Here is a 27312-nt window from a genome sequence, read left to right as displayed (position 1 = left end):
AGACAGCCAGAGTTCCCAGGCGGTCACCGATCCGAATACTAAAGTTGTTGCTTATCGTCGGTGATCGGGCGACAACAGTTGATTTTTTTTTTAATTTTTTATTTATTTAGTTAGTTTTTGGAATTTATCGCTCTTACAAAACAGTAGGCTCTGACGCACTTCAAGAGCACATCTGTCGATTCGCAGTGTTTCGTTACTTTCAAGGTGTTCTAGCACTCTTCCTTCGCGCATTCTTGCTCAAACTGAATTTATTACTGTAATTTCGTATCTTACGTTTAATACAGTAGTTTAAAATGCTCGAGGAAGCATCTTTGTCACACCTGAGAGTTAGTATGAAAAGAGGGCTGGCCGGTGTAGCGAGGTAAAAAGGAAAAAATGAGAGGGAGCCAACAGCACCCGGTGTTCCCAGGCGGTCACCCATCCAAGTACTAACCGGGCCCGATGTTGCTTAACTTCGGTGATCGGACGAGAACCGGTGTATTCAACATGGTATGGCCGTTGGCGTCCTTATACTGTATCCGCACAGCAGAAGAAGGCTTCGCCTCTCCTCCCAACACACGCAATCGCCGTTTTTCGGTGGCACATTTGACGCAAAGCACGTCCTTCCACCTCGAAGGCGACGCGCAGTGCGGCGCGCCGCCACGTGGGTCGGACGCACAACACAGCTGCTCGTTGCACCGCCTGTCATTCGTTTGGTGCGTGCGGCCTCCGACACTCGCGGGAGACGTACCTTGTTCTTGTTATCCGGCGCAGGGCATGCGCGCGGCCGGGCGGCGGGGGGACTGCGCGGGGTGTGGCAGTGTCCTGCTGGACCGACGGAAGCTTCCTCACCTGCCCGACACACGCCGCGATTCCAGATATTTGCGTAATTCGCTCGCCTGTCCCCTCCCCTTCCGTCCCGACTTGTCCCGACTGCCGCTCGCTGCCGCTCGGGTCGCGGTCCATATGGCTGCACAAGCACGAGAAACATCTGCGAGATGGGCGCGGGCCGAACCGGCGTGTCTGGGGCGCCGTGTGCGGCCGTTCGGAGCTACTAGAGCAGCGCCGTGCCGTGGAAAGGTGCGAGAACACGGACACGAGAGACAGGCGGTTCGACAAAGCATCCATCTCCTCTAGCGGCGAAAGATAAATTTTTGTTTACAAATTTGCAGTTGAACACTGCTACAAAACTATAAGCCCTGGTGTATTTCAGAACATTCCTGTCGCTTCATACTCTTGTTATTTCTAGAGACACTTTGGAAAAGAGGGCTGGCACGGGTAGCGAAAAAAAAAGCAAAAAATGAAGACAGCCAGAGTTCCCAGGCGGTCACCGATCCGAATACTAAAGTTGTTGCTTATCGTCGGTGATCGGGCGACAACAGTTGATTTTTTTTTTAATTTTTTATTTATTTAGTTAGTTTTTGGAATTTATCGCTCTTACAAAACAGTAGGCTCTGACGCACTTCAAGAGCACATCTGTCGATTCGCAGTGTTTCGTTACTTTCAAGGTGTTCTAGCACTCTTCCTTCGCGCATTCTTGCTCAAACTGAATTTATTACTGTAATTTCGTATCTTACGTTTAATACAGTAGTTTAAAATGCTCGAGGAAGCATCTTTGTCACACCTGAGAGTTAGTATGAAAAGAGGGCTGGCCGGTGTAGCGAGGTAAAAAGGAAAAAATGAGAGGGAGCCAACAGCACCCGGTGTTCCCAGGCGGTCACCCATCCAAGTACTAACCGGGCCCGATGTTGCTTAACTTCGGTGATCGGACGAGAACCGGTGTATTCAACATGGTATGGCCGTTGGCGTCCTTATACTGTATCCGCACAGCAGAAGAAGGCTTCGCCTCTCCTCCCAACACACGCAATCGCCGTTTTTCGGTGGCACATTTGACGCAAAGCACGTCCTTCCACCTCGAAGGCGACGCGCAGTGCGGCGCGCCGCCACGTGGGTCGGACGCACAACACAGCTGCTCGTTGCACCGCCTGTCATTCGTTTGGTGCGTGCGGCCTCCGACACTCGCGGGAGACGCACCTTGTTCTTGTTATCCGGCGCAGGGCATGCGCGCGGCCGGGCGGCGGGGGGACTGCGCGGGGTGTGGCAGTGTCCTGCTGGACCGACGGAAGCTTCCTCACCTGCCCGACACACGCCGCGATTCCAGATATTTGCGTAATTCGCTCGCCTGTCCCCTCCCCTTCCGTCCCGACTTGTCCCGACTGCCGCTCGCTGCCGCTCGGGTCGCGGTCCATATGGCTGCACAAGCACGAGAAACATCTGCGAGATGGGCGCGGGCCGAACCGGCGTGTCTGGGGCGCCGTGTGCGGCCGTTCGGAGCTACTAGAGCAGCGCCGTGCCGTGGAAAGGTGCGAGAACACGGACACGAGAGACAGGCGGTTCGACAAAGCATCCATCTCCTCTAGCGGCGAAAGATAAATTTTTGTTTACAAATTTGCAGTTGAACACTGCTACAAAACTATAAGCCCTGGTGTATTTCAGAACATTCCTGTCGCTTCATACTCTTGTTATTTCTAGAGACACTTTGGAAAAGAGGGCTGGCACGGGTAGCGAAAAAAAAAGCAAAAAATGAAGACAGCCAGAGTTCCCAGGCGGTCACCGATCCGAATACTAAAGTTGTTGCTTATCGTCGGTGATCGGGCGACAACAGTTGATTTTTTTTTTAATTTTTTATTTATTTAGTTAGTTTTTGGAATTTATCGCTCTTACAAAACAGTAGGCTCTGACGCACTTCAAGAGCACATCTGTCGATTCGCAGTGTTTCGTTACTTTCAAGGTGTTCTAGCACTCTTCCTTCGCGCATTCTTGCTCAAACTGAATTTATTACTGTAATTTCGTATCTTACGTTTAATACAGTAGTTTAAAATGCTCGAGGAAGCATCTTTGTCACACCTGAGAGTTAGTATGAAAAGAGGGCTGGCCGGTGTAGCGAGGTAAAAAGGAAAAAATGAGAGGGAGCCAACAGCACCCGGTGTTCCCAGGCGGTCACCCATCCAAGTACTAACCGGGCCCGATGTTGCTTAACTTCGGTGATCGGACGAGAACCGGTGTATTCAACATGGTATGGCCGTTGGCGTCCTTATACTGTATCCGCACAGCAGAAGAAGGCTTCGCCTCTCCTCCCAACACACGCAATCGCCGTTTTTCGGTGGCACATTTGACGCAAAGCACGTCCTTCCACCTCGAAGGCGACGCGCAGTGCGGCGCGCCGCCACGTGGGTCGGACGCACAACACAGCTGCTCGTTGCACCGCCTGTCATTCGTTTGGTGCGTGCGGCCTCCGACACTCGCGGGAGACGCACCTTGTTCTTGTTATCCGGCGCAGGGCATGCGCGCGGCCGGGCGGCGGGGGGACTGCGCGGGGTGTGGCAGTGTCCTGCTGGACCGACGGAAGCTTCCTCACCTGCCCGACACACGCCGCGATTCCAGATATTTGCGTAATTCGCTCGCCTGTCCCCTCCCCTTCCGTCCCGACTTGTCCCGACTGCCGCTCGCTGCCGCTCGGGTCGCGGTCCATATGGCTGCACAAGCACGAGAAACATCTGCGAGATGGGCGCGGGCCGAACCGGCGTGTCTGGGGCGCCGTGTGCGGCCGTTCGGAGCTACTAGAGCAGCGCCGTGCCGTGGAAAGGTGCGAGAACACGGACACGAGAGACAGGCGGTTCGACAAAGCATCCATCTCCTCTAGCGGCGAAAGATAAATTTTTGTTTACAAATTTGCAGTTGAACACTGCTACAAAACTATAAGCCCTGGTGTATTTCAGAACATTCCTGTCGCTTCATACTCTTGTTATTTCTAGAGACACTTTGGAAAAGAGGGCTGGCACGGGTAGCGAAAAAAAAAGCAAAAAATGAAGACAGCCAGAGTTCCCAGGCGGTCACCGATCCGAATACTAAAGTTGTTGCTTATCGTCGGTGATCGGGCGACAACAGTTGATTTTTTTTTTAATTTTTTATTTATTTAGTTAGTTTTTGGAATTTATCGCTCTTACAAAACAGTAGGCTCTGACGCACTTCAAGAGCACATCTGTCGATTCGCAGTGTTTCGTTACTTTCAAGGTGTTCTAGCACTCTTCCTTCGCGCATTCTTGCTCAAACTGAATTTATTACTGCAATTTCGTATCTTACGTTTAATACAGTAGTTTAAAATGCTCGAGGAAGCATCTTTGTCACACCTGAGAGTTAGTATGAAAAGAGGGCTGGCCGATGTAGCGAGGTAAAAAGGAAAAAATGAGAGGGAGCCAACAGCACCCGGTGTTCCCAGGCGGTCACCCATCCAAGTACTAACCGGGCCCGATGTTGCTTAACTTCGGTGATCGGACGAGAACCGGTGTATTCAACATGGTATGGCCGTTGGCGTCCTTATACTGTATCCGCACAGCAGAAGAAGGCTTCGCCTCTCCTCCCAACACACGCAATCGCCGTTTTTCGGTGGCACATTTGACGCAAAGCACGTCCTTCCACCTCGAAGGCGACGCGCAGTGCGGCGCGCCGCCACGTGGGTCGGACGCACAACACAGCTGCTCGTTGCACCGCCTGTCATTCGTTTGGTGCGTGCGGCCTCCGACACTCGCGGGAGACGCACCTTGTTCTTGTTATCCGGCGCAGGGCATGCGCGCGGCCGGGCGGCGGGGGGACTGCGCGGGGTGTGGCAGTGTCCTGCTGGACCGACGGAAGCTTCCTCACCTGCCCGACACACGCCGCGATTCCAGATATTTGCGTAGTTCGCTCGCCTGTCCCCTCCCCTTCCGTCCCGACTTGTCCCGACTGCCGCTCGCTGCCGCTCGGGTCGCGGTCCATATGGCTGCACAAGCACGAGAAACATCTGCGAGATGGGCGCGGGCCGAACCGGCGTGTCTGGGGCGCCGTGTGCGGCCGTTCGGAGCTACTAGAGCAGCGCCGTGCCGTGGAAAGGTGCGAGAACACGGACACGAGAGACAGGCGGTTCGACAAAGCATCCATCTCCTCTAGCGGCGAAAGATAAATTTTTGTTTACAAATTTGCAGTTGAACACTGCTACAAAACTATAAGCCCTGGTGTATTTCAGAACATTCCTGTCGCTTCATACTCTTGTTATTTCTAGAGACACTTTGGAAAAGAGGGCTGGCACGGGTAGCGAAAAAAAAAGCAAAAAATGAAGACAGCCAGAGTTCCCAGGCGGTCACCGATCCGAATACTAAAGTTGTTGCTTATCGTCGGTGATCGGGCGACAACAGTTGATTTTTTTTTTAATTTTTTATTTATTTAGTTAGTTTTTGGAATTTATCGCTCTTACAAAACAGTAGGCTCTGACGCACTTCAAGAGCACATCTGTCGATTCGCAGTGTTTCGTTACTTTCAAGGTGTTCTAGCACTCTTCCTTCGCGCATTCTTGCTCAAACTGAATTTATTACTGTAATTTCGTATCTTACGTTTAATACAGTAGTTTAAAATGCTCGAGGAAGCATCTTTGTCACACCTGAGAGTTAGTATGAAAAGAGGGCTGGCCGGTGTAGCGAGGTAAAAAGGAAAAAATGAGAGGGAGCCAACAGCACCCGGTGTTCCCAGGCGGTCACCCATCCAAGTACTAACCGGGCCCGATGTTGCTTAACTTCGGTGATCGGACGAGAACCGGTGTATTCAACATGGTATGGCCGTTGGCGTCCTTATACTGTATCCGCACAGCAGAAGAAGGCTTCGCCTCTCCTCCCAACACACGCAATCGCCGTTTTTCGGTGGCACATTTGACGCAAAGCACGTCCTTCCACCTCGAAGGCGACGCGCAGTGCGGCGCGCCGCCACGTGGGTCGGACGCACAACACAGCTGCTCGTTGCACCGCCTGTCATTCGTTTGGTGCGTGCGGCCTCCGACACTCGCGGGAGACGCACCTTGTTCTTGTTATCCGGCGCAGGGCATGCGCGCGGCCGGGCGGCGGGGGGACTGCGCGGGGTGTGGCAGTGTCCTGCTGGACCGACGGAAGCTTCCTCACCTGCCCGACACACGCCGCGATTCCAGATATTTGCGTAATTCGCTCGCCTGTCCCCTCCCCTTCCGTCCCGACTTGTCCCGACTGCCGCTCGCTGCCGCTCGGGTCGCGGTCCATATGGCTGCACAAGCACGAGAAACATCTGCGAGATGGGCGCGGGCCGAACCGGCGTGTCTGGGGCGCCGTGTGCGGCCGTTCGGAGCTACTAGAGCAGCGCCGTGCCGTGGAAAGGTGCGAGAACACGGACACGAGAGACAGGCGGTTCGACAAAGCATCCATCTCCTCTAGCGGCGAAAGATAAATTTTTGTTTACAAATTTGCAGTTGAACACTGCTACAAAACTATAAGCCCTGGTGTATTTCAGAACATTCCTGTCGCTTCATACTCTTGTTATTTCTAGAGACACTTTGGAAAAGAGGGCTGGCACGGGTAGCGAAAAAAAAAGCAAAAAATGAAGACAGCCAGAGTTCCCAGGCGGTCACCGATCCGAATACTAAAGTTGTTGCTTATCGTCGGTGATCGGGCGACAACAGTTGATTTTTTTTTTAATTTTTTATTTATTTAGTTAGTTTTTGGAATTTATCGCTCTTACAAAACAGTAGGCTCTGACGCACTTCAAGAGCACATCTGTCGATTCGCAGTGTTTCGTTACTTTCAAGGTGTTCTAGCACTCTTCCTTCGCGCATTCTTGCTCAAACTGAATTTATTACTGCAATTTCGTATCTTACGTTTAATACAGTAGTTTAAAATGCTCGAGGAAGCATCTTTGTCACACCTGAGAGTTAGTATGAAAAGAGGGCTGGCCGGTGTAGCGAGGTAAAAAGGAAAAAATGAGAGGGAGCCAACAGCACCCGGTGTTCCCAGGCGGTCACCCATCCAAGTACTAACCGGGCCCGATGTTGCTTAACTTCGGTGATCGGACGAGAACCGGTGTATTCAACATGGTATGGCCGTTGGCGTCCTTATACTGTATCCGCACAGCAGAAGAAGGCTTCGCCTCTCCTCCCAACACACGCAATCGCCGTTTTTCGGTGGCACATTTGACGCAAAGCACGTCCTTCCACCTCGAAGGCGACGCGCAGTGCGGCGCGCCGCCACGTGGGTCGGACGCACAACACAGCTGCTCGTTGCACCGCCTGTCATTCGTTTGGTGCGTGCGGCCTCCGACACTCGCGGGAGACGTACCTTGTTCTTGTTATCCGGCGCAGGGCATGCGCGCGGCCGGGCGGCGGGGGGACTGCGCGGGGTGTGGCAGTGTCCTGCTGGACCGACGGAAGCTTCCTCACCTGCCCGACACACGCCGCGATTCCAGATATTTGCGTAATTCGCTCGCCTGTCCCCTCCCCTTCCGTCCCGACTTGTCCCGACTGCCGCTCGCTGCCGCTCGGGTCGCGGTCCATATGGCTGCACAAGCACGAGAAACATCTGCGAGATGGGCGCGGGCCGAACCGGCGTGTCTGGGGCGCCGTGTGCGGCCGTTCGGAGCTACTAGAGCAGCGCCGTGCCGTGGAAAGGTGCGAGAACACGGACACGAGAGACAGGCGGTTCGACAAAGCATCCATCTCCTCTAGCGGCGAAAGATAAATTTTTGTTTACAAATTTGCAGTTGAACACTGCTACAAAACTATAAGCCCTGGTGTATTTCAGAACATTCCTGTCGCTTCATACTCTTGTTATTTCTAGAGACACTTTGGAAAAGAGGGCTGGCACGGGTAGCGAAAAAAAAAGCAAAAAATGAAGACAGCCAGAGTTCCCAGGCGGTCACCGATCCGAATACTAAAGTTGTTGCTTATCGTCGGTGATCGGGCGACAACAGTTGATTTTTTTTTTAATTTTTTATTTATTTAGTTAGTTTTTGGAATTTATCGCTCTTACAAAACAGTAGGCTCTGACGCACTTCAAGAGCACATCTGTCGATTCGCAGTGTTTCGTTACTTTCAAGGTGTTCTAGCACTCTTCCTTCGCGCATTCTTGCTCAAACTGAATTTATTACTGTAATTTCGTATCTTACGTTTAATACAGTAGTTTAAAATGCTCGAGGAAGCATCTTTGTCACACCTGAGAGTTAGTATGAAAAGAGGGCTGGCCGGTGTAGCGAGGTAAAAAGGAAAAAATGAGAGGGAGCCAACAGCACCCGGTGTTCCCAGGCGGTCACCCATCCAAGTACTAACCGGGCCCGATGTTGCTTAACTTCGGTGATCGGACGAGAACCGGTGTATTCAACATGGTATGGCCGTTGGCGTCCTTATACTGTATCCGCACAGCAGAAGAAGGCTTCGCCTCTCCTCCCAACACACGCAATCGCCGTTTTTCGGTGGCACATTTGACGCAAAGCACGTCCTTCCACCTCGAAGGCGACGCGCAGTGCGGCGCGCCGCCACGTGGGTCGGACGCACAACACAGCTGCTCGTTGCACCGCCTGTCATTCGTTTGGTGCGTGCGGCCTCCGACACTCGCGGGAGACGCACCTTGTTCTTGTTATCCGGCGCAGGGCATGCGCGCGGCCGGGCGGCGGGGGGACTGCGCGGGGTGTGGCAGTGTCCTGCTGGACCGACGGAAGCTTCCTCACCTGCCCGACACACGCCGCGATTCCAGATATTTGCGTAATTCGCTCGCCTGTCCCCTCCCCTTCCGTCCCGACTTGTCCCGACTGCCGCTCGCTGCCGCTCGGGTCGCGGTCCATATGGCTGCACAAGCACGAGAAACATCTGCGAGATGGGCGCGGGCCGAACCGGCGTGTCTGGGGCGCCGTGTGCGGCCGTTCGGAGCTACTAGAGCAGCGCCGTGCCGTGGAAAGGTGCGAGAACACGGACACGAGAGACAGGCGGTTCGACAAAGCATCCATCTCCTCTAGCGGCGAAAGATAAATTTTTGTTTACAAATTTGCAGTTGAACACTGCTACAAAACTATAAGCCCTGGTGTATTTCAGAACATTCCTGTCGCTTCATACTCTTGTTATTTCTAGAGACACTTTGGAAAAGAGGGCTGGCACGGGTAGCGAAAAAAAAGCAAAAAATGAAGACAGCCAGAGTTCCCAGGCGGTCACCGATCCGAATACTAAAGTTGTTGCTTATCGTCGGTGATCGGGCGACAACAGTTGATTTTTTTTTAATTTTTTATTTATTTAGTTAGTTTTTGGAATTTATCGCTCTTACAAAACAGTAGGCTCTGACGCACTTCAAGAGCACATCTGTCGATTCGCAGTGTTTCGTTACTTTCAAGGTGTTCTAGCACTCTTCCTTCGCGCATTCTTGCTCAAACTGAATTTATTACTGTAATTTCGTATCTTACGTTTAATACAGTAGTTTAAAATGCTCGAGGAAGCATCTTTGTCACACCTGAGAGTTAGTATGAAAAGAGGGCTGGCCGGTGTAGCGAGGTAAAAAGGAAAAAATGAGAGGGAGCCAACAGCACCCGGTGTTCCCAGGCGGTCACCCATCCAAGTACTAACCGGGCCCGATGTTGCTTAACTTCGGTGATCGGACGAGAACCGGTGTATTCAACATGGTATGGCCGTTGGCGTCCTTATACTGTATCCGCACAGCAGAAGAAGGCTTCGCCTCTCCTCCCAACACACGCAATCGCCGTTTTTCGGTGGCACATTTGACGCAAAGCACGTCCTTCCACCTCGAAGGCGACGCGCAGTGCGGCGCGCCGCCACGTGGGTCGGACGCACAACACAGCTGCTCGTTGCACCGCCTGTCATTCGTTTGGTGCGTGCGGCCTCCGACACTCGCGGGAGACGCACCTTGTTCTTGTTATCCGGCGCAGGGCATGCGCGCGGCCGGGCGGCGGGGGGACTGCGCGGGGTGTGGCAGTGTCCTGCTGGACCGACGGAAGCTTCCTCACCTGCCCGACACACGCCGCGATTCCAGATATTTGCGTAATTCGCTCGCCTGTCCCCTCCCCTTCCGTCCCGACTTGTCCCGACTGCCGCTCGCTGCCGCTCGGGTCGCGGTCCATATGGCTGCACAAGCACGAGAAACATCTGCGAGATGGGCGCGGGCCGAACCGGCGTGTCTGGGGCGCCGTGTGCGGCCGTTCGGAGCTACTAGAGCAGCGCCGTGCCGTGGAAAGGTGCGAGAACACGGACACGAGAGACAGGCGGTTCGACAAAGCATCCATCTCCTCTAGCGGCGAAAGATAAATTTTTGTTTACAAATTTGCAGTTGAACACTGCTACAAAACTATAAGCCCTGGTGTATTTCAGAACATTCCTGTCGCTTCATACTCTTGTTATTTCTAGAGACACTTTGGAAAAGAGGGCTGGCACGGGTAGCGAAAAAAAAAGCAAAAAGTGAAGACAGCCAGAGTTCCCAGGCGGTCACCGATCCGAATACTAAAGTTGTTGCTTATCGTCGGTGATCGGGCGACAACAGTTGATTTTTTTTTAATTTTTTATTTATTTAGTTAGTTTTTGGAATTTATCGCTCTTACAAAACAGTAGGCTCTGACGCACTTCAAGAGCACATCTGTCGATTCGCAGTGTTTCGTTACTTTCAAGGTGTTCTAGCACTCTTCCTTCGCGCATTCTTGCTCAAACTGAATTTATTACTGTAATTTCGTATCTTACGTTTAATACAGTAGTTTAAAATGCTCGAGGAAGCATCTTTGTCACACCTGAGAGTTAGTATGAAAAGAGGGCTGGCCGGTGTAGCGAGGTAAAAAGGAAAAAATGAGAGGGAGCCAACAGCACCTTTTTTTTTTTTTTTGTAACGTATATAAACTTTTATTTACAATATTTTTAAACAATTACAAATGTTTACATTGAATGGTGTACTTGATTATTGAACGGTAATATTTATTTTCACGTTTGCGTTCCGATTGTTCTTTTGGTAGTTCTTGGTCTAGTTACAACACATTTATTCACTGTGTGTCCTTCAGATAGATTTTCCTTTTTGTGTTTTTATGTCTTTTAATTACAAAACTAGCATTACTTAGATTTTTTTTTTAATTTACATGAAATGGACTAAAAAAAAACAAATTTGCCTGTATGGTATTTGATATGCACCTATTTTGGCATGTTTGCTATATGTTTCCCAAAGGCGAAATGGGGAATATAGACTAGGAGGTCTGCAAACGTTAGGCACATGAGAGGCAAAAATTTATATATACACATATAGCACAGGAATTAAAAACACAACGAATCGAATCGTAGAACAAAAGCAAAACATAAAAAAGAAACAGCAATCAAAAGGATCAAATCAAAAAAAATCAAACAAATCTAAGAAAATAAAGACAAAAGAAAAAAAAAAAAAAAAAAGAAAACATACCTTGAGTGGAGAGAGAGGTTGGGGGAGAGAGAGAGAGAGAGAGAGAGAGAGAGAGAGAGAGAGAGAGGATGTGAGTGAGAGAACACTTAATTTCATGAAATACACTATCGACATTTTGTTGTTTTCTTGGAACACTAATTGAATGGCTGGTCATTTCCTTTCGCCTGCTTTATTTGGCAGTTGGACACTGTATGACTATAATTGGCACACGTCACTCTCACTTTGGCACTGCTACAACTACGCACTTCACTATGTGCACCTTTTCACAAACGCTTTCCGCGCTGCACCACTCTTGCCGTAGGGGCTTTGGAGGGCTCGGTGGGCGACGTCCTCAGCTACTGGGGTGTGGGTGTTGTGGGAGGGCGTCGGTCACGTCGTGTTGAAGGCGTCTCGGAAAGCGGCGTCCAGCGGGACCTGCAGGAAGTTCTGGAAGGTCTCGCGGTACTTGGAGCGTTGTTTGGCCCTCCTGTGTTCCTCCCACAGGTCCGTGAGGAACTGCGCCTTGTCGGTCTGCCGTTTGGTGACGATGGCGTGTGCCGTCATGGCGATGACCCACATTGTGGCCAGGCGTTTCGCGTTGGGGAAAGGCTTCGCGTCCGGGACAGTGACAGCTGAGACATGTATCGCCCTCTCGTCGGTTCTGTTGATGTGGGCGATCATTCTTCTCGCTGTCCTCCATATTTCCCCGCTCTCTCTGCAGCCAAAACGATGCTCGATGGTGTCGGTCTGGTTGCAGAGTTCGCAGTTAGGGGATTCCCGCATTTTTATGCGTGCCAGTTTCTCGTTTGTCGGCACTGTTTGGTGGATGATCTTATACCACGTGTCCCTGGCGTGCTCAGGAAGTGTCCGTTCCGAGACGTTCTTCCAGACCTGCGGCCAGTCGTGGTCTGGAAGTCTCGTCTCTATTTTGGACTTTCTTGCCTTCCCCCTCAGAGCGCTGTAGATCCTCCTTGCCGTTCTTTGTTGCGGGTTGGCGACAACCGCGGTGATGTAACTCTTCTCGATTACCATCTGTTTTATGTGCCGCAACTTGAATGGAATGTGGGTGGTGTCCACTGGCGCATCTTCAGATTCCGGTTTGTATTCGTTAATCAGGCTGGACGTTATGCTGCTGTTGTTCTGGTGCTTTATTTTCATCGCACGGTGGAGGAGCAGTGCAGCGCATTTTGTTTTTACATCTGTCAGGCCGAGGCCGCCTTCTTCCCTCGAGAGGAAACACGTCGCCTGGGAGACCTTGAAGATTTCCCGCCTCCACAGCAGGTAGTACGCTGCGCCTCCTATCGCTCGCGCAATTTCTGTGGGAGCGCATAGTATTTGGGCCATGTACCACGCTTTCGACAGGATCGTTTCGTTCACCAACTGCACTCTTTGGCTCAGCGTCAGGCTCCGGTTCGCGTGTGTCCTCGCGAGCCCTCTCGTTGTGTTCAAGACGCTGCGCCAGTTTTGTGCTGCCATTTTCAATGGGCACTGTTGTATTTCCACTCCGAGTGCCCTATGGTTGTTTGTCACTCGGTACCACTGTCTCACTGGTCGCAGTCTGCCGTTGCCTATTGGTAGTAGCACTGTCTTCCTCGGATTCGTTTTGGCACCTGAAGCCTTTTCGAAAGATTCCATGATAGGCTGGATTATATCTAGTTCTTCTTCGTTTTGGATGAATATGCCCATGTCATCGGCATAGGCCATACATGCGATGTTTGTTGCACCCATTGTGTATCCTCCTACTTCAGCTGTTAGTTTTCGTAGTAGGGGGTCGAGAGCTATTGTGAAGAGGGCCATCGATAATGGACATCCTTGCCTGACGGATCTTCCCAGTCTTATTGACTTGGAAGTCCATCCGTTTATTGTCACTTTTGATGTTGCGTTTGCGATAACGTTCCTGATTGTTCTACCGAATTTTGGTCCGAATCCGAGGCGTGCGATAGTTTTCAGCAGGTACCGGTGACTGATCCTGTCGAAAGCCTTGTGGAAGTCGACAGAGATTACGGCTGCGGGTCTCCTCGTTGTTGCTGCGTGGGCTATAATGTCCCTGTATGTGCAGACGGCGTCGAAAATGTTCCTGCCGAACACTGCACAAGTTTGCCAAGGGCTAATGGCTTTCTGTAGCGCGACCTTGATGTTTGCAGCCAGGCACTTTGCTGCTATTTTGTAGTCTGAATTTAGAAGGGTTATTGGCCGAAAGTCTTCAATTTTGTTGGCTGCCTTCGTTTTGGGGAGCAGAATCACCGTTCCTTGCAGGAATTTTGGAGGCAATTCTGTCCCGTTCAGAACTTCGTTTACTATCTCGGTGAGTATTCCTCCGACTGTGCCCCAGAGCGCAGTGTAGAATTCTGTTGGGATTCCGTCTGCGCCTGGTGCTCTTCCGTTTCTGCTGTCTTTGATGGCGGCTTTCACATCGTCATCTGTGACGTTTTCGTTCAGTAGTGCCCGGTCTGCGTTGGTAAGTATCCGGCGTGTTTCTTGCAGGATCCTCGCCATTTCTCCGTCGTCATTTTCTTCTCCTCGGAACAGGACGTTGAAATGGTCTTCGACGTGGCTCATGATGTCTTTCTTCGTCGTTAACCTGTTTCCGTCCTTGTCGACCAGTTGTCTTATTTGTTTGCTATTAGCCCTCTGTCTTTCCCTGTGCAGGTGGTGCAGCGTGGCAGGTTCATCCTCGATTTCGCCGTTTGTCTGGCTACGGGCGATGACTCCTCTCATTTTGTCTCTTTTCAGGCTCAGTATACGTGCCTTGAGTCTTCTTATCCGCGGCAGAAACAGTTCGTCGTCCGCAGGGGCGTCTATCGCGTCTCGGAGGCATTGTATGTAGAAGTCTGCAGTGTTTCTTTTCCAGAAGGCCTTCTCAGCGCTGTGCCTTATCAGTTCCCGTCTTACTTGCGGCTTGGCGTGTTCTACCCACCACTCGGTAGTGGAATTATATTCGCCTCGCCGCTGTCTGCATGCCTGGATCGTGTCGGCAATTTCCTGCTTTAGCTTTTCATCCGTGAGGTGGCTTGTATTTAGCTTCCACGTCCCTCTTCCTGCTGGAAGCTTGCTTCTCGGTAGACGGAGTTTGCACTGGTAGGCACAGTGATCTGAGAAGATCACAGGGCAGACTTCTACTTGTGTGACAGAGGCGGCCATCTCTCTGTTTATGTATACTCTATCGATTCTGCTTCTGCCGCGGTTATACAGGTACGTGAACACTGTGTGGTTTTGGTGTAGTAGACGCCAGGTGTCTGCTAATTTTAGACGCCTAACTAAATCCTGCAGTTCGGCGCACAAGTTGGGTACCGGGATCTGGTCTTCGGGTGAAATTACGCAGTTGAAGTCACCTGCCAGCACGACGTTGTTGCTGTCGACTAGTAGCTCGCAGATGTCCTCGTTGTAAAATTTGCTCCTGGCACGCTTGTTTTCCGTTCCCGACGGAGCGTAAATGTTTACAAAATCAGTGTCTTCCACCTTTACCGCTATTCCGCGTCCGTCGGGCAACAGTTTTACGTCGCCAAATTCGAGGCCGTGTCTGATTAGTGTGGCTGTTCCGCAGCGAGTTTCTGCGTCTATGTTGCAGATGACTTCGTATCCCGGTACCTGTTCTATAGCCGTCGTGACCACCTCCTGTAACATAGCCACGTCTGCGGCTTTGTGCTGCAGGAAGTCAATTAGTGCGTCTAATTTTAGTGCGGCGGTCATTCGGTTCACGTTACACGTAATTACACTATATACTGAGCCCGAGCTTTGTTGCATTTAATCGCTTTGTGGAGGCGGGTCTGTGGAGTGCTGCGGCCGTTCTGGCCGTAGAACTACGTCCTCTGCCTTAGGGGTTGTAGCTTTTATGGTTGCGGCTGCCGTATCTGACTCCTCTGGTTCAGATACGTCCATCCTGTCGTCTTTTTCACGGCTCAGGCTTCGCCGCTTGCTCCGGCGCCTTTTGGATTTCCCTGCGGCCGGGGCGTCCACGTTGTTTTCTTTCGGCTCGTCTTCTGATTCCTTCAGAATGCGGGCCAGTTTCGTGACTTGCTTTTTGATGGCAAGCTCACGCGTCTCGCTGTACGGCGTGGCGGCGTCGCCGCTGGGCCCGGCCTGTGCGGCAGGGCTGTTGGCAGGCGCGGCTGTTGGCTGGGCGGCGGCGGCAGGGGCGATGACCTCCGCGATCCTCGGTCGCCTGGCGGCGGGGGAGGGGGCGGCTGCCGCGGCTGCGTCGGTCTCCATTGTACTTTCGCCCTCGGAGTCGGAGCTCAGCTGGCGTTTCTCCCCCGCGCTACCTGCGCTGGCCGCGGCCGGGGCCGGGACGGCGGCAGGGGGTGGGGGAGCCGCTGGGCTCCGTGGCGGCGGCTGCCGGGGCTGCCGCTTCCGCTGAGGCCGTTTCGTGAGCACGTGGAGCTTCGCGCGTTACCGCTCCAGCGTAGCTGGCAGTGGCGATTTCTTGCGGTGGATCCGCGGCTTCTGTGCGCGGCAATTGCGCCGGACGTCTGCTCCTCGGACACGTTGCCCTCATGTGCTCCGTGGAGCTGCATATTGAGCACGTTTGGGGCTGGCCGTTGTATTGCACGACCCCCCTATGCCCTCCGATCGTTACAAACGAAGGCACGTGCTTTTTGAGCACCATCGTCACTGCTCTGACGCCAGAGTCCACCTTGTACCGGTGGCCAGCACCCCAGAACTCGCGGTTAACGGAGATTACTTCGCCATAAAGACGCAAGTAACGTCCCACTTCGTCGTCAGGCACTTCAAATGGCAGGTTGTAGACCTTCAAATGACGCACCCCGTATCCGGCGAAGGAGATCTTAACCTCACTCACTGCGCCGTCCCTGTGCTTAAATTTACGTTTTCAACCGTGCGCGGACACAATGGTTTCGCACCGTATTAGAGTTGTCAGCTTTATAAATAAACTGTACAACGTGAAATCGAGCATCAGCCCTTCCAGTTCCTCCTCCTCTATACGAAGTTCATCAAACATCCACTCTTCGATTTCGTAGGCCGTCGGCCTCACGTAATCTCGATCGAATTGCAGTTGCAACGTCGTGTTGGACCGGTTGTAAGTGGCCATCGTGACTTACCCAATCGTTAGATCGTGCGTCGGAAACGAGCAGCTACGGCTGGCGCGGCGCGGGAGCCGGCAGGCGGCGGGCGCGGCGCGGTAGGATGTCGGGCGGCGACGGCTCGGCGGCCGGTAATCCTCGCCTACCTGGGACGCACAATAGCACAGCGGCACACGTGTTCACAGGCGGGCAGCCGGCCAAGTACTAACCGGGCCCGATGTTGCTTAACTTCGGTGATCGGACGAGAACCGGTGTATTCAACATGGTATGGCCGTTGGCGTCCTTATACTGTATCCGCACAGCAGAAGAAGGCTTCGCCTCTCCTCCCAACACACGCAATTGCCGTTTTTCGGTGGCACATTTGACGCAAAGCACGTCCTTCCACCTCGAAGGCGACGCGCAGTGCGGCGCGCCGCCACGTGGGTCGGACGCACAACACAGCTGCTCGTTGCACCGCCTGTCATTCGTTTGGTGCGTGCGGCCTCCGACACTCGCGGGAGACGCACCTTGTTCTTGTTATCCGGCGCAGGGCATGCGCGCGGCCGGGCGGCGGGGGGACTGCGCGGGGTGTGGCAGTGTCCTGCTGGACCGACGGAAGCTTCCTCACCTGCCCGACACACGCCGCGATTCCAGATATTTGCGTAATTCGCTCGCCTGTCCCCTCCCCTTCCGTCCCGACTTGTCCCGACTGCCGCTCGCTGCCGCTCGGGTCGCGGTCCATATGGCTGCACAAGCACGAGAAACATCTGCGAGATGGGCGCGGGCCGAACCGGCGTGTCTGGGGCGCCGTGTGCGGCCGTTCGGAGCTACTAGAGCAGCGCCGTGCCGTGGAAAGGTGCGAGAACACGGACACGAGAGACAGGCGGTTCGACAAAGCATCCATCTCCTCTAGCGGCGAAAGATAAATTTTTGTTTACAAATTTGCAGTTGAACACTGCTACAAAACTATAAGCCCTGGTGTATTTCAGAACATTCCTGTCGCTTCATACTCTTGTTATTTCTAGAGACACTTTGGAAAAGAGGGCTGGCACGGGTAGCGAAAAAAAAAGCAAAAAATGAAGACAGCCAGAGTTCCCAGGCGGTCACCGATCCGAATACTAAAGTTGTTGCTTATCGTCGGTGATCGGGCGACAACAGTTGATTTTTTTTTTAATTTTTTATTTATTTAGTTAGTTTTTGGAATTTATCGCTCTTACAAAACAGTAGGCTCTGACGCACTTCAAGAGCACATCTGTCGATTCGCAGTGTTTCGTTACTTTCAAGGTGTTCTAGCACTCTTCCTTCGCGCATTCTTGCTCAAACTGAATTTATTACTGTAATTTCGTATCTTACGTTTAATACAGTAGTTTAAAATGCTCGAGGAAGCATCTTTGTCACACCTGAGAGTTAGTATGAAAAGAGGGCTGGCCGGTGTAGCGAGGTAAAAAGGAAAAAATGAGAGGGAGCCAACAGCACCCGGTGTTCCCAGGCGGTCACCCATCCAAGTACTAACCGGGCCCGATGTTGCTTAACTTCGGTGATCGGACGAGAACCGGTGTATTCAACATGGTATGGCCGTTGGCGTCCTTATACTGTATCCGCACAGCAGAAGAAGGCTTCGCCTCTCCTCCCAACACACGCAATCGCCGTTTTTCGGTGGCACATTTGACGCAAAGCACGTCCTTCCACCTCGAAGGCGACGCGCAGTGCGGCGCGCCGCCACGTGGGTCGGACGCACAACACAGCTGCTCGTTGCACCGCCTGTCATTCGTTTGGTGCGTGCGGCCTCCGACACTCGCGGGAGACGTACCTTGTTCTTGTTATCCGGCGCAGGGCATGCGCGCGGCCGGGCGGCGGGGGGACTGCGCGGGGTGTGGCAGTGTCCTGCTGGACCGACGGAAGCTTCCTCACCTGCCCGACACACGCCGCGATTCCAGATATTTGCGTAATTCGCTCGCCTGTCCCCTCCCCTTCCGTCCCGACTTGTCCCGACTGCCGCTCGCTGCCGCTCGGGTCGCGGTCCATATGGCTGCACAAGCACGAGAAACATCTGCGAGATGGGCGCGGGCCGAACCGGCGTGTCTGGGGCGCCGTGTGCGGCCGTTCGGAGCTACTAGAGCAGCGCCGTGCCGTGGAAAGGTGCGAGAACACGGACACGAGAGACAGGCGGTTCGACAAAGCATCCATCTCCTCTAGCGGCGAAAGATAAATTTTTGTTTACAAATTTGCAGTTGAACACTGCTACAAAACTATAAGCCCTGGTGTATTTCAGAACATTCCTGTCGCTTCATACTCTTGTTATTTCTAGAGACACTTTGGAAAAGAGGGCTGGCACGGGTAGCGAAAAAAAAAGCAAAAAATGAAGACAGCCAGAGTTCCCAGGCGGTCACCGATCCGAATACTAAAGTTGTTGCTTATCGTCGGTGATCGGGCGACAACAGTTGATTTTTTTTTTAATTTTTTATTTATTTAGTTAGTTTTTGGAATTTATCGCTCTTACAAAACAGTAGGCTCTGACGCACTTCAAGAGCACATCTGTCGATTCGCAGTGTTTCGTTACTTTCAAGGTGTTCTAGCACTCTTCCTTCGCGCATTCTTGCTCAAACTGAATTTATTACTGTAATTTCGTATCTTACGTTTAATACAGTAGTTTAAAATGCTCGAGGAAGCATCTTTGTCACACCTGAGAGTTAGTATGAAAAGAGGGCTGGCCGGTGTAGCGAGGTAAAAAGGAAAAAATGAGAGGGAGCCAACAGCACCCGGTGTTCCCAGGCGGTCACCCATCCAAGTACTAACCGGGCCCGATGTTGCTTAACTTCGGTGATCGGACGAGAACCGGTGTATTCAACATGGTATGGCCGTTGGCGTCCTTATACTGTATCCGCACAGCAGAAGAAGGCTTCGCCTCTCCTCCCAACACACGCAATCGCCGTTTTTCGGTGGCACATTTGACGCAAAGCACGTCCTTCCACCTCGAAGGCGACGCGCAGTGCGGCGCGCCGCCACGTGGGTCGGACGCACAACACAGCTGCTCGTTGCACCGCCTGTCATTCGTTTGGTGCGTGCGGCCTCCGACACTCGCGGGAGACGTACCTTGTTCTTGTTATCCGGCGCAGGGCATGCGCGCGGCCGGGCGGCGGGGGGACTGCGCGGGGTGTGGCAGTGTCCTGCTGGACCGACGGAAGCTTCCTCACCTGCCCGACACACGCCGCGATTCCAGATATTTGCGTAATTCGCTCGCCTGTCCCCTCCCCTTCCGTCCCGACTTGTCCCGACTGCCGCTCGCTGCCGCTCGGGTCGCGGTCCATATGGCTGCACAAGCACGAGAAACATCCGCGAGATGGGCGCGGGCCGAACCGGCGTGTCTGGGGCGCCGTGTGCGGCCGTTCGGAGCTACTAGAGCAGCGCCGTGCCGTGGAAAGGTGCGAGAACACGGACACGAGAGACAGGCGGTTCGACAAAGCATCCATCTCCTCTAGCGGCGAAAGATAAATTTTTGTTTACAAATTTGCAGTTGAACACTGCTACAAAACTATAAGCCCTGGTGTATTTCAGAACATTCCTGTCGCTTCATACTCTTGTTATTTCTAGAGACACTTTGGAAAAGAGGGCTGGCACGGGTAGCGAAAAAAAAAAGCAAAAAATGAAGACAGCCAGAGTTCCCAGGCGGTCACCGATCCGAATACTAAAGTTGTTGCTTATCGTCGGTGATCGGGCGACAACAGTTGATTTTTTTTTTAATTTTTTATTTATTTAGTTAGTTTTTGGAATTTATCGCTCTTACAAAACAGTAGGCTCTGACGCACTTCAAGAGCACATCTGTCGATTCGCAGTGTTTCGTTACTTTCAAGGTGTTCTAGCACTCTTCCTTCGCGCATTCTTGCTCAAACTGAATTTATTACTGTAATTTCGTATCTTACGTTTAATACAGTAGTTTAAAATGCTCGAGGAAGCATCTTTGTCACACCTGAGAGTTAGTATGAAAAGAGGGCTGGCCGGTGTAGCGAGGTAAAAAGGAAAAAATGAGAGGGAGCCAACAGCACCCGGTGTTCCCAGGCGGTCACCCATCCAAGTACTAACCGGGCCCGATGTTGCTTAACTTCGGTGATCGGACGAGAACCGGTGTATTCAACATGGTATGGCCGTTGGCGTCCTTATACTGTATCCGCACAGCAGAAGAAGGCTTCGCCTCTCCTCCCAACACACGCAATCGCCGTTTTTCGGTGGCACATTTGACGCAAAGCACGTCCTTCCACCTCGAAGGCGACGCGCAGTGCGGCGCGCCGCCACGTGGGTCGGACGCACAACACAGCTGCTCGTTGCACCGCCTGTCATTCGTTTGGTGCGTGCGGCCTCCGACACTCGCGGGAGACGCACCTTGTTCTTGTTATCCGGCGCAGGGCATGCGCGCGGCCGGGCGGCGGGGGGACTGCGCGGGGTGTGGCAGTGTCCTGCTGGACCGACGGAAGCTTCCTCACCTGCCCGACACACGCCGCGATTCCAGATATTTGCGTAATTCGCTCGCCTGTCCCCTCCCCTTCCGTCCCGACTTGTCCCGACTGCCGCTCGCTGCCGCTCGGGTCGCGGTCCGTATGGCTGCACAAGCACGAGAAACATCTGCGAGATGGGCGCGGGCCGAACCGGCGTGTCTGGGGCGCCGTGTGCTGCCGTTCGGAGCTACTAGAGCAGCGCCGTGCCGTGGAAAGGTGCGAGAACACGGACACGAGAGACAGGCGGTTCGACAAAGCATCCATCTCCTCTAGCGGCGAAAGATAAATTTTTGTTTACAAATTTGCAGTTGAACACTGCTACAAAACTATAAGCCCTGGTGTATTTCAGAACATTCCTGTCGCTTCATACTCTTGTTATTTCTAGAGACACTTTGGAAAAGAGGGCTGGCACGGGTAGCGAAAAAAAAAGCAAAAAATGAAGACAGCCAGAGTTCCCAGGCGGTCACCGATCCGAATACTAAAGTTGTTGCTTATCGTCGGTGATCGGGCGACAACAGTTGATTTTTTTTTTAATTTTTTATTTATTTAGTTAGTTTTTGGAATTTATCGCTCTTACAAAACAGTAGGCTCTGACGCACTTCAAGAGCACATCTGTCGATTCGCAGTGTTTCGTTACTTTCAAGGTGTTCTAGCACTCTTCCTTCGCGCATTCTTGCTCAAACTGAATTTATTACTGTAATTTCGTATCTTACGTTTAATACAGTAGTTTAAAATGCTCGAGGAAGCATCTTTGTCACACCTGAGAGTTAGTATGAAAAGAGGGCTGGCCGGTGTAGCGAGGTAAAAAGGAAAAAATGAGAGGGAGCCAACAGCACCCGGTGTTCCCAGGCGGTCACCCATCCAAGTACTAACCGGGCCCGATGTTGCTTAACTTCGGTGATCGGACGAGAACCGGTGTATTCAACATGGTATGGCCGTTGGCGTCCTTATACTGTATCCGCACAGCAGAAGAAGGCTTCGCCTCTCCTCCCAACACACGCAATCGCCGTTTTTCGGTGGCACATTTGACGCAAAGCACGTCCTTCCACCTCGAAGGCGACGCGCAGTGCGGCGCGCCGCCACGTGGGTCGGACGCACAACACAGCTGCTCGTTGCACCGCCTGTCATTCGTTTGGTGCGTGCGGCCTCCGACACTCGCGGGAGACGCACCTTGTTCTTGTTATCCGGCGCAGGGCATGCGCGCGGCCGGGCGGCGGGGGGACTGCGCGGGGTGTGGCAGTGTCCTGCTGGACCGACGGAAGCTTCCTCACCTGCCCGACACACGCCGCGATTCCAGATATTTGCGTAATTCGCTCGCCTGTCCCCTCCCCTTCCGTCCCGACTTGTCCCGACTGCCGCTCGCTGCCGCTCGGGTCGCGGTCCATATGGCTGCACAAGCACGAGAAACATCTGCGAGATGGGCGCGGGCCGAACCGGCGTGTCTGGGGCGCCGTGTGCGGCCGTTTGGAGCTACTAGAGCAGCGCCGTGCCGTGGAAAGGTGCGAGAACACCGACACGAGAGACAGGCGGTTCGACAAAGCATCCATCTCCTCTAGCGGCGAAAGATAAATTTTTGTTTACAAATTTGCAGTTGAACACTGCTACAAAACTATAAGCCCTGGTGTATTTCAGAACATTCCTGTCGCTTCATACTCTTGTTATTTCTAGAGACACTTTGGAAAAGAGGGCTGGCACGGGTAGCGAAAAAAAAGCAAAAAATGAAGACAGCCAGAGTTCCCAGGCGGTCACCGATCCGAATACTAAAGTTGTTGCTTATCGTCGGTGATCGGGCGACAACAGTTGATTTTTTTTTTAATTTTTTATTTATTTAGTTAGTTTTTGGAATTTATCGCTCTTACAAAACAGTAGGCTCTGACGCACTTCAAGAGCACATCTGTCGATTCGCAGTGTTTCGTTACTTTCAAGGTGTTCTAGCACTCTTCCTTCGCGCATTCTTGCTCAAACTGAATTTATTACTGTAATTTCGTATCTTACGTTTAATACAGTAGTTTAAAATGCTCGAGGAAGCATCTTTGTCACACCTGAGAGTTAGTATGAAAAGAGGGCTGGCCGGTGTAGCGAGGTAAAAAGGAAAAAATGAGAGGGAGCCAACAGCACCCGGTGTTCCCAGGCGGTCACCCATCCAAGTACTAACCGGGCCCGATGTTGCTTAACTTCGGTGATCGGACGAGAACCGGTGTATTCAACATGGTATGGCCGTTGGCGTCCTTATACTGTATCCGCACAGCAGAAGAAGGCTTCGCCTCTCCTCCCAACACACGCAATCGCCGTTTTTCGGTGGCACATTTGACGCAAAGCACGTCCTTCCACCTCGAAGGCGACGCGCAGTGCGGCGCGCCGCCACGTGGGTCGGACGCACAACACAGCTGCTCGTTGCACCGCCTGTCATTCGTTTGGTGCGTGCGGCCTCCGACACTCGCGGGAGACGCACCTTGTTCTTGTTATCCGGCGCAGGGCATGCGCGCGGCCGGGCGGCGGGGGGACTGCGCGGGGTGTGGCAGTGTCCTGCTGGACCGACGGAAGCTTCCTCACCTGCCCGACACACGCCGCGATTCCAGATATTTGCGTAATTCGCTCGCCTGTCCCCTCCCCTTCCGTCCCGACTTGTCCCGACTGCCGCTCGCTGCCGCTCGGGTCGCGGTCCATATGGCTGCACAAGCACGAGAAACATCTGCGAGATGGGCGCGGGCCGAACCGGCGTGTCTGGGGCGCCGTGTGCGGCCGTTTGGAGCTACTAGAGCAGCGCCGTGCCGTGGAAAGGTGCGAGAACACCGACACGAGAGACAGGCGGTTCGACAAAGCATCCATCTCCTCTAGCGGCGAAAGATAAATTTTTGTTTACAAATTTGCAGTTGAACACTGCTACAAAACTATAAGCCCTGGTGTATTTCAGAACATTCCTGTCGCTTCATACTCTTGTTATTTCTAGAGACACTTTGGAAAAGAGGGCTGGCACGGGTAGCGAAAAAAAAGCAAAAAATGAAGACAGCCAGAGTTCCCAGGCGGTCACCGATCCGAATACTAAAGTTGTTGCTTATCGTCGGTGATCGGGCGACAACAGTTGATTTTTTTTTAATTTTTTATTTATTTAGTTAGTTTTTGGAATTTATCGCTCTTACAAAACAGTAGGCTCTGACGCACTTCAAGAGCACATCTGTCGATTCGCAGTGTTTCGTTACTTTCAAGGTGTTCTAGCACTCTTCCTTCGCGCATTCTTGCTCAAACTGAATTTATTACTGTAATTTCGTATCTTACGTTTAATACAGTAGTTTAAAATGCTCGAGGAAGCATCTTTGTCACACCTGAGAGTTAGTATGAAAAGAGGGCTGGCCGGTGTAGCGAGGTAAAAAGGAAAAAATGAGAGGGAGCCAACAGCACCCGGTGTTCCCAGGCGGTCACCCATCCAAGTACTAACCGGGCCCGATGTTGCTTAACTTCGGTGATCGGACGAGAACCGGTGTATTCAACATGGTATGGCCGTTGGCGTCCTTATACTGTATCCGCACAGCAGAAGAAGGCTTCGCCTCTCCTCCCAACACACGCAATCGCCGTTTTTCGGTGGCACATTTGACGCAAAGCACGTCCTTCCACCTCGAAGGCGACGCGCAGTGCGGCGCGCCGCCACGTGGGTCGGACGCACAACACAGCTGCTCGTTGCACCGCCTGTCATTCGTTTGGTGCGTGCGGCCTCCGACACTCGCGGGAGACGCACCTTGTTCTTGTTATCCGGCGCAGGGCATGCGCGCGGCCGGGCGGCGGGGGGACTGCGCGGGGTGTGGCAGTGTCCTGCTGGACCGACGGAAGCTTCCTCACCTGCCCGACACACGCCGCGATTCCAGATATTTGCGTAATTCGCTCGCCTGTCCCCTCCCCTTCCGTCCCGACTTGTCCCGACTGCCGCTCGCTGCCGCTCGGGTCGCGGTCCATATGGCTGCACAAGCACGAGAAACATCTGCGAGATGGGCGCGGGCCGAACCGGCGTGTCTGGGGCGCCGTGTGCGGCCGTTCGGAGCTACTAGAGCAGCGCCGTGCCGTGGAAAGGTGCGAGAACACCGACACGAGAGACAGGCGGTTCGACAAAGCATCCATCTCCTCTAGCGGCGAAAGATAAATTTTTGTTTACAAATTTGCAGTTGAACACTGCGACAAAACTATAAGCCCTGGTGTATTTCAGAACATTCCTGTCGCTTCATACTCTTGTTATTTCTAGAGACACTTTGGAAAAGAGGGCTGGCACGGGTAGCGAAAAAAAAAGCAAAAAATGAAGACAGCCAGAGTTCCCAGGCGGTCACCGATCCGAATACTAAAGTTGTTGCTTATCGTCGGTGATCGGGCGACAACAGTTGATTTTTTTTTTAATTTTTTATTTATTTAGTTAGTTTTTGGAATTTATCGCTCTTACAAAACAGTAGGCTCTGACGCACTTCAAGAGCACATCTGTCGATTCGCAGTGTTTCGTTACTTTCAAGGTGTTCTAGCACTCTTCCTTCGCGCATTCTTGCTCAAACTGAATTTATTACTGTAATTTCGTATCTTACGTTTAATACAGTAGTTTAAAATGCTCGAGGAAGCATCTTTGTCACACCTGAGAGTTAGTATGAAAAGAGGGCTGGCCGGTGTAGCGAGGTAAAAAGGAAAAAATGAGAGGGAGCCAACAGCACCCGGTGTTCCCAGGCGGTCACCCATCCAAGTACTAACCGGGCCCGATGTTGCTTAACTTCGGTGATCGGACGAGAACCGGTGTATTCAACATGGTATGGCCGTTGGCGTCCTTATACTGTATCCGCACAGCAGAAGAAGGCTTCGCCTCTCCTCCCAACACACGCAATCGCCGTTTTTCGGTGGCACATTTGACGCAAAGCACGTCCTTCCACCTCGAAGGCGACGCGCAGTGCGGCGCGCCGCCACGTGGGTCGGACGCACAACACAGCTGCTCGTTGCACCGCCTGTCATTCGTTTGGTGCGTGCGGCCTCCGACACTCGCGGGAGACGCACCTTGTTCTTGTTATCCGGCGCAGGGCATGCGCGCGGCCGGGCGGCGGGGGGACTGCGCGGGGTGTGGCAGTGTCCTGCTGGACCGACGGAAGCTTCCTCACCTGCCCGACACACGCCGCGATTCCAGATATTTGCGTAATTCGCTCGCCTGTCCCCTCCCCTTCCGTCCCGACTTGTCCCGACTGCCGCTCGCTGCCGCTCGGGTCGCGGTCCATATGGCTGCACAAGCACGAGAAACATCTGCGAGATGGGCGCGGGCCGAACCGGCGTGTCTGGGGCGCCGTGTGCGGCCGTTCGGAGCTACTAGAGCAGCGCCGTGCCGTGGAAAGGTGCGAGAACACGGACACGAGAGACAGGCGGTTCGACAAAGCATCCATCTCCTCTAGCGGCGAAAGATAAATTTTTGTTTACAAATTTGCAGTTGAACACTGCTACAAAACTATAAGCCCTGGTGTATTTCAGAACATTCCTGTCGCTTCATACTCTTGTTATTTCTAGAGACACTTTGGAAAAGAGGGCTGGCACGGGTAGCGAAAAAAAAAGCAAAAAATGAAGACAGCCAGAGTTCCCAGGCGGTCACCGATCCGAATACTAAAGTTGTTGCTTATCGTCGGTGATCGGGCGACAACAGTTGATTTTTTTTTTAATTTTTTATTTATTTAGTTAGTTTTTGGAATTTATCGCTCTTACAAAACAGTAGGCTCTGACGCACTTCAAGAGCACATCTGTCGATTCGCAGTGTTTCGTTACTTTCAAGGTGTTCTAGCACTCTTCCTTCGCGCATTCTTGCTCAAACTGAATTTATTACTGTAATTTCGTATCTTACGTTTAATACAGTAGTTTAAAATGCTCGAGGAAGCATCTTTGTCACACCTGAGAGTTAGTATGAAAAGAGGGCTGGCCGGTGTAGCGAGGTAAAAAGGAAAAAATGAGAGGGAGCCAACAGCACCCGGTGTTCCCAGGCGGTCACCCATCCAAGTACTAACCGGGCCCGATGTTGCTTAACTTCGGTGATCGGACGAGAACCGGTGTATTCAACATGGTATGGCCGTTGGCGTCCTTATACTGTATCCGCACAGCAGAAGAAGGCTTCGCCTCTCCTCCCAACACACGCAATCGCCGTTTTTCGGTGGCACATTTGACGCAAAGCACGTCCTTCCACCTCGAAGGCGACGCGCAGTGCGGCGCGCCGCCACGTGGGTCGGACGCACAACACAGCTGCTCGTTGCACCGCCTGTCATTCGTTTGGTGCGTGCGGCCTCCGACACTCGCGGGAGACGCACCTTGTTCTTGTTATCCGGCGCAGGGCATGCGCGCGGCCGGGCGGCGGGGGGACTGCGCGGGGTGTGGCAGTGTCCTGCTGGACCGACGGAAGCTTCCTCACCTGCCCGACACACGCCGCGATTCCAGATATTTGCGTAATTCGCTCGCCTGTCCCCTCCCCTTCCGTCCCGACTTGTCCCGACTGCCGCTCGCTGCCGCTCGGGTCGCGGTCCATATGGCTGCACAAGCACGAGAAACATCTGCGAGATGGGCGCGGGCCGAACCGGCGTGTCTGGGGCGCCGTGTGCGGCC

At 52.9% G+C, this 27312-nt stretch overlaps 1 protein-coding gene, 16 non-coding genes and 1 pseudogene across 17 annotated transcripts; all 18 read right to left on the bottom strand.

Moving 5' to 3' along the window:
- Positions 1 to 384: 384 nt before the first annotated feature.
- Positions 385 to 503, bottom strand: LOC126356773 (5S ribosomal RNA). The gene has a single exon (XR_007565808.1). It is a non-coding gene; the product is annotated as a 5S ribosomal RNA (ribosomal RNA).
- A 1164-nt stretch (positions 504 to 1667) lies between these two features.
- LOC126356743 (5S ribosomal RNA) lies at positions 1668 to 1786 on the bottom strand. Its single transcript, XR_007565788.1, has one exon. It is a non-coding gene; the product is annotated as a 5S ribosomal RNA (ribosomal RNA).
- A 1164-nt stretch (positions 1787 to 2950) lies between these two features.
- LOC126356732 (5S ribosomal RNA) lies at positions 2951 to 3069 on the bottom strand. The gene has a single exon (XR_007565787.1). It is a non-coding gene; the product is annotated as a 5S ribosomal RNA (ribosomal RNA).
- Positions 3070 to 4233: 1164 nt separating this feature from the next.
- Positions 4234 to 4352, bottom strand: LOC126356717 (5S ribosomal RNA). The gene has a single exon (XR_007565785.1). It is a non-coding gene; the product is annotated as a 5S ribosomal RNA (ribosomal RNA).
- Positions 4353 to 5516: 1164 nt separating this feature from the next.
- On the bottom strand, positions 5517 to 5635 carry LOC126356705 (5S ribosomal RNA). Its single transcript, XR_007565784.1, has one exon. It is a non-coding gene; the product is annotated as a 5S ribosomal RNA (ribosomal RNA).
- A 1164-nt stretch (positions 5636 to 6799) lies between these two features.
- LOC126356693 (5S ribosomal RNA) lies at positions 6800 to 6918 on the bottom strand. Its single transcript, XR_007565783.1, has one exon. It is a non-coding gene; the product is annotated as a 5S ribosomal RNA (ribosomal RNA).
- A 1164-nt stretch (positions 6919 to 8082) lies between these two features.
- On the bottom strand, positions 8083 to 8201 carry LOC126356682 (5S ribosomal RNA). The gene has a single exon (XR_007565782.1). It is a non-coding gene; the product is annotated as a 5S ribosomal RNA (ribosomal RNA).
- Positions 8202 to 9363: 1162 nt separating this feature from the next.
- LOC126356670 (5S ribosomal RNA) lies at positions 9364 to 9482 on the bottom strand. The gene has a single exon (XR_007565781.1). It is a non-coding gene; the product is annotated as a 5S ribosomal RNA (ribosomal RNA).
- Positions 9483 to 14957: 5475 nt separating this feature from the next.
- Positions 14958 to 15422, bottom strand: LOC126355660 (uncharacterized). The gene has a single exon (XM_050006023.1). It carries the CDS (start codon positions 15420 to 15422, stop codon positions 14958 to 14960), a length of 465 nt encoding a protein of 154 aa, XP_049861980.1.
- A 991-nt stretch (positions 15423 to 16413) lies between these two features.
- Positions 16414 to 16531, bottom strand: LOC126356519 (5S ribosomal RNA; annotated as a pseudogene).
- Positions 16532 to 17695: 1164 nt separating this feature from the next.
- Positions 17696 to 17814, bottom strand: LOC126356658 (5S ribosomal RNA). The gene has a single exon (XR_007565780.1). It is a non-coding gene; the product is annotated as a 5S ribosomal RNA (ribosomal RNA).
- A 1164-nt stretch (positions 17815 to 18978) lies between these two features.
- LOC126356646 (5S ribosomal RNA) lies at positions 18979 to 19097 on the bottom strand. The gene has a single exon (XR_007565779.1). It is a non-coding gene; the product is annotated as a 5S ribosomal RNA (ribosomal RNA).
- Positions 19098 to 20262: 1165 nt separating this feature from the next.
- On the bottom strand, positions 20263 to 20381 carry LOC126356635 (5S ribosomal RNA). Its single transcript, XR_007565778.1, has one exon. It is a non-coding gene; the product is annotated as a 5S ribosomal RNA (ribosomal RNA).
- Positions 20382 to 21545: 1164 nt separating this feature from the next.
- On the bottom strand, positions 21546 to 21664 carry LOC126356623 (5S ribosomal RNA). The gene has a single exon (XR_007565777.1). It is a non-coding gene; the product is annotated as a 5S ribosomal RNA (ribosomal RNA).
- A 1163-nt stretch (positions 21665 to 22827) lies between these two features.
- LOC126356612 (5S ribosomal RNA) lies at positions 22828 to 22946 on the bottom strand. The gene has a single exon (XR_007565776.1). It is a non-coding gene; the product is annotated as a 5S ribosomal RNA (ribosomal RNA).
- Positions 22947 to 24108: 1162 nt separating this feature from the next.
- LOC126356600 (5S ribosomal RNA) lies at positions 24109 to 24227 on the bottom strand. Its single transcript, XR_007565774.1, has one exon. It is a non-coding gene; the product is annotated as a 5S ribosomal RNA (ribosomal RNA).
- Positions 24228 to 25391: 1164 nt separating this feature from the next.
- Positions 25392 to 25510, bottom strand: LOC126356589 (5S ribosomal RNA). The gene has a single exon (XR_007565773.1). It is a non-coding gene; the product is annotated as a 5S ribosomal RNA (ribosomal RNA).
- Positions 25511 to 26674: 1164 nt separating this feature from the next.
- On the bottom strand, positions 26675 to 26793 carry LOC126356577 (5S ribosomal RNA). Its single transcript, XR_007565772.1, has one exon. It is a non-coding gene; the product is annotated as a 5S ribosomal RNA (ribosomal RNA).
- Positions 26794 to 27312: the final 519 nt, after the last annotated feature.

The sequence above is a fragment of the Schistocerca gregaria genome, chromosome 3 (assembly GCF_023897955.1).
Source record: "Schistocerca gregaria isolate iqSchGreg1 chromosome 3, iqSchGreg1.2, whole genome shotgun sequence".
NCBI classification, from domain to species: domain Eukaryota; kingdom Metazoa; phylum Arthropoda; class Insecta; order Orthoptera; family Acrididae; genus Schistocerca; species Schistocerca gregaria.
The sequence above is the reverse complement of the archived record's forward strand: the minus strand, read 5'-3'. Positions and strand labels throughout refer to the sequence as shown.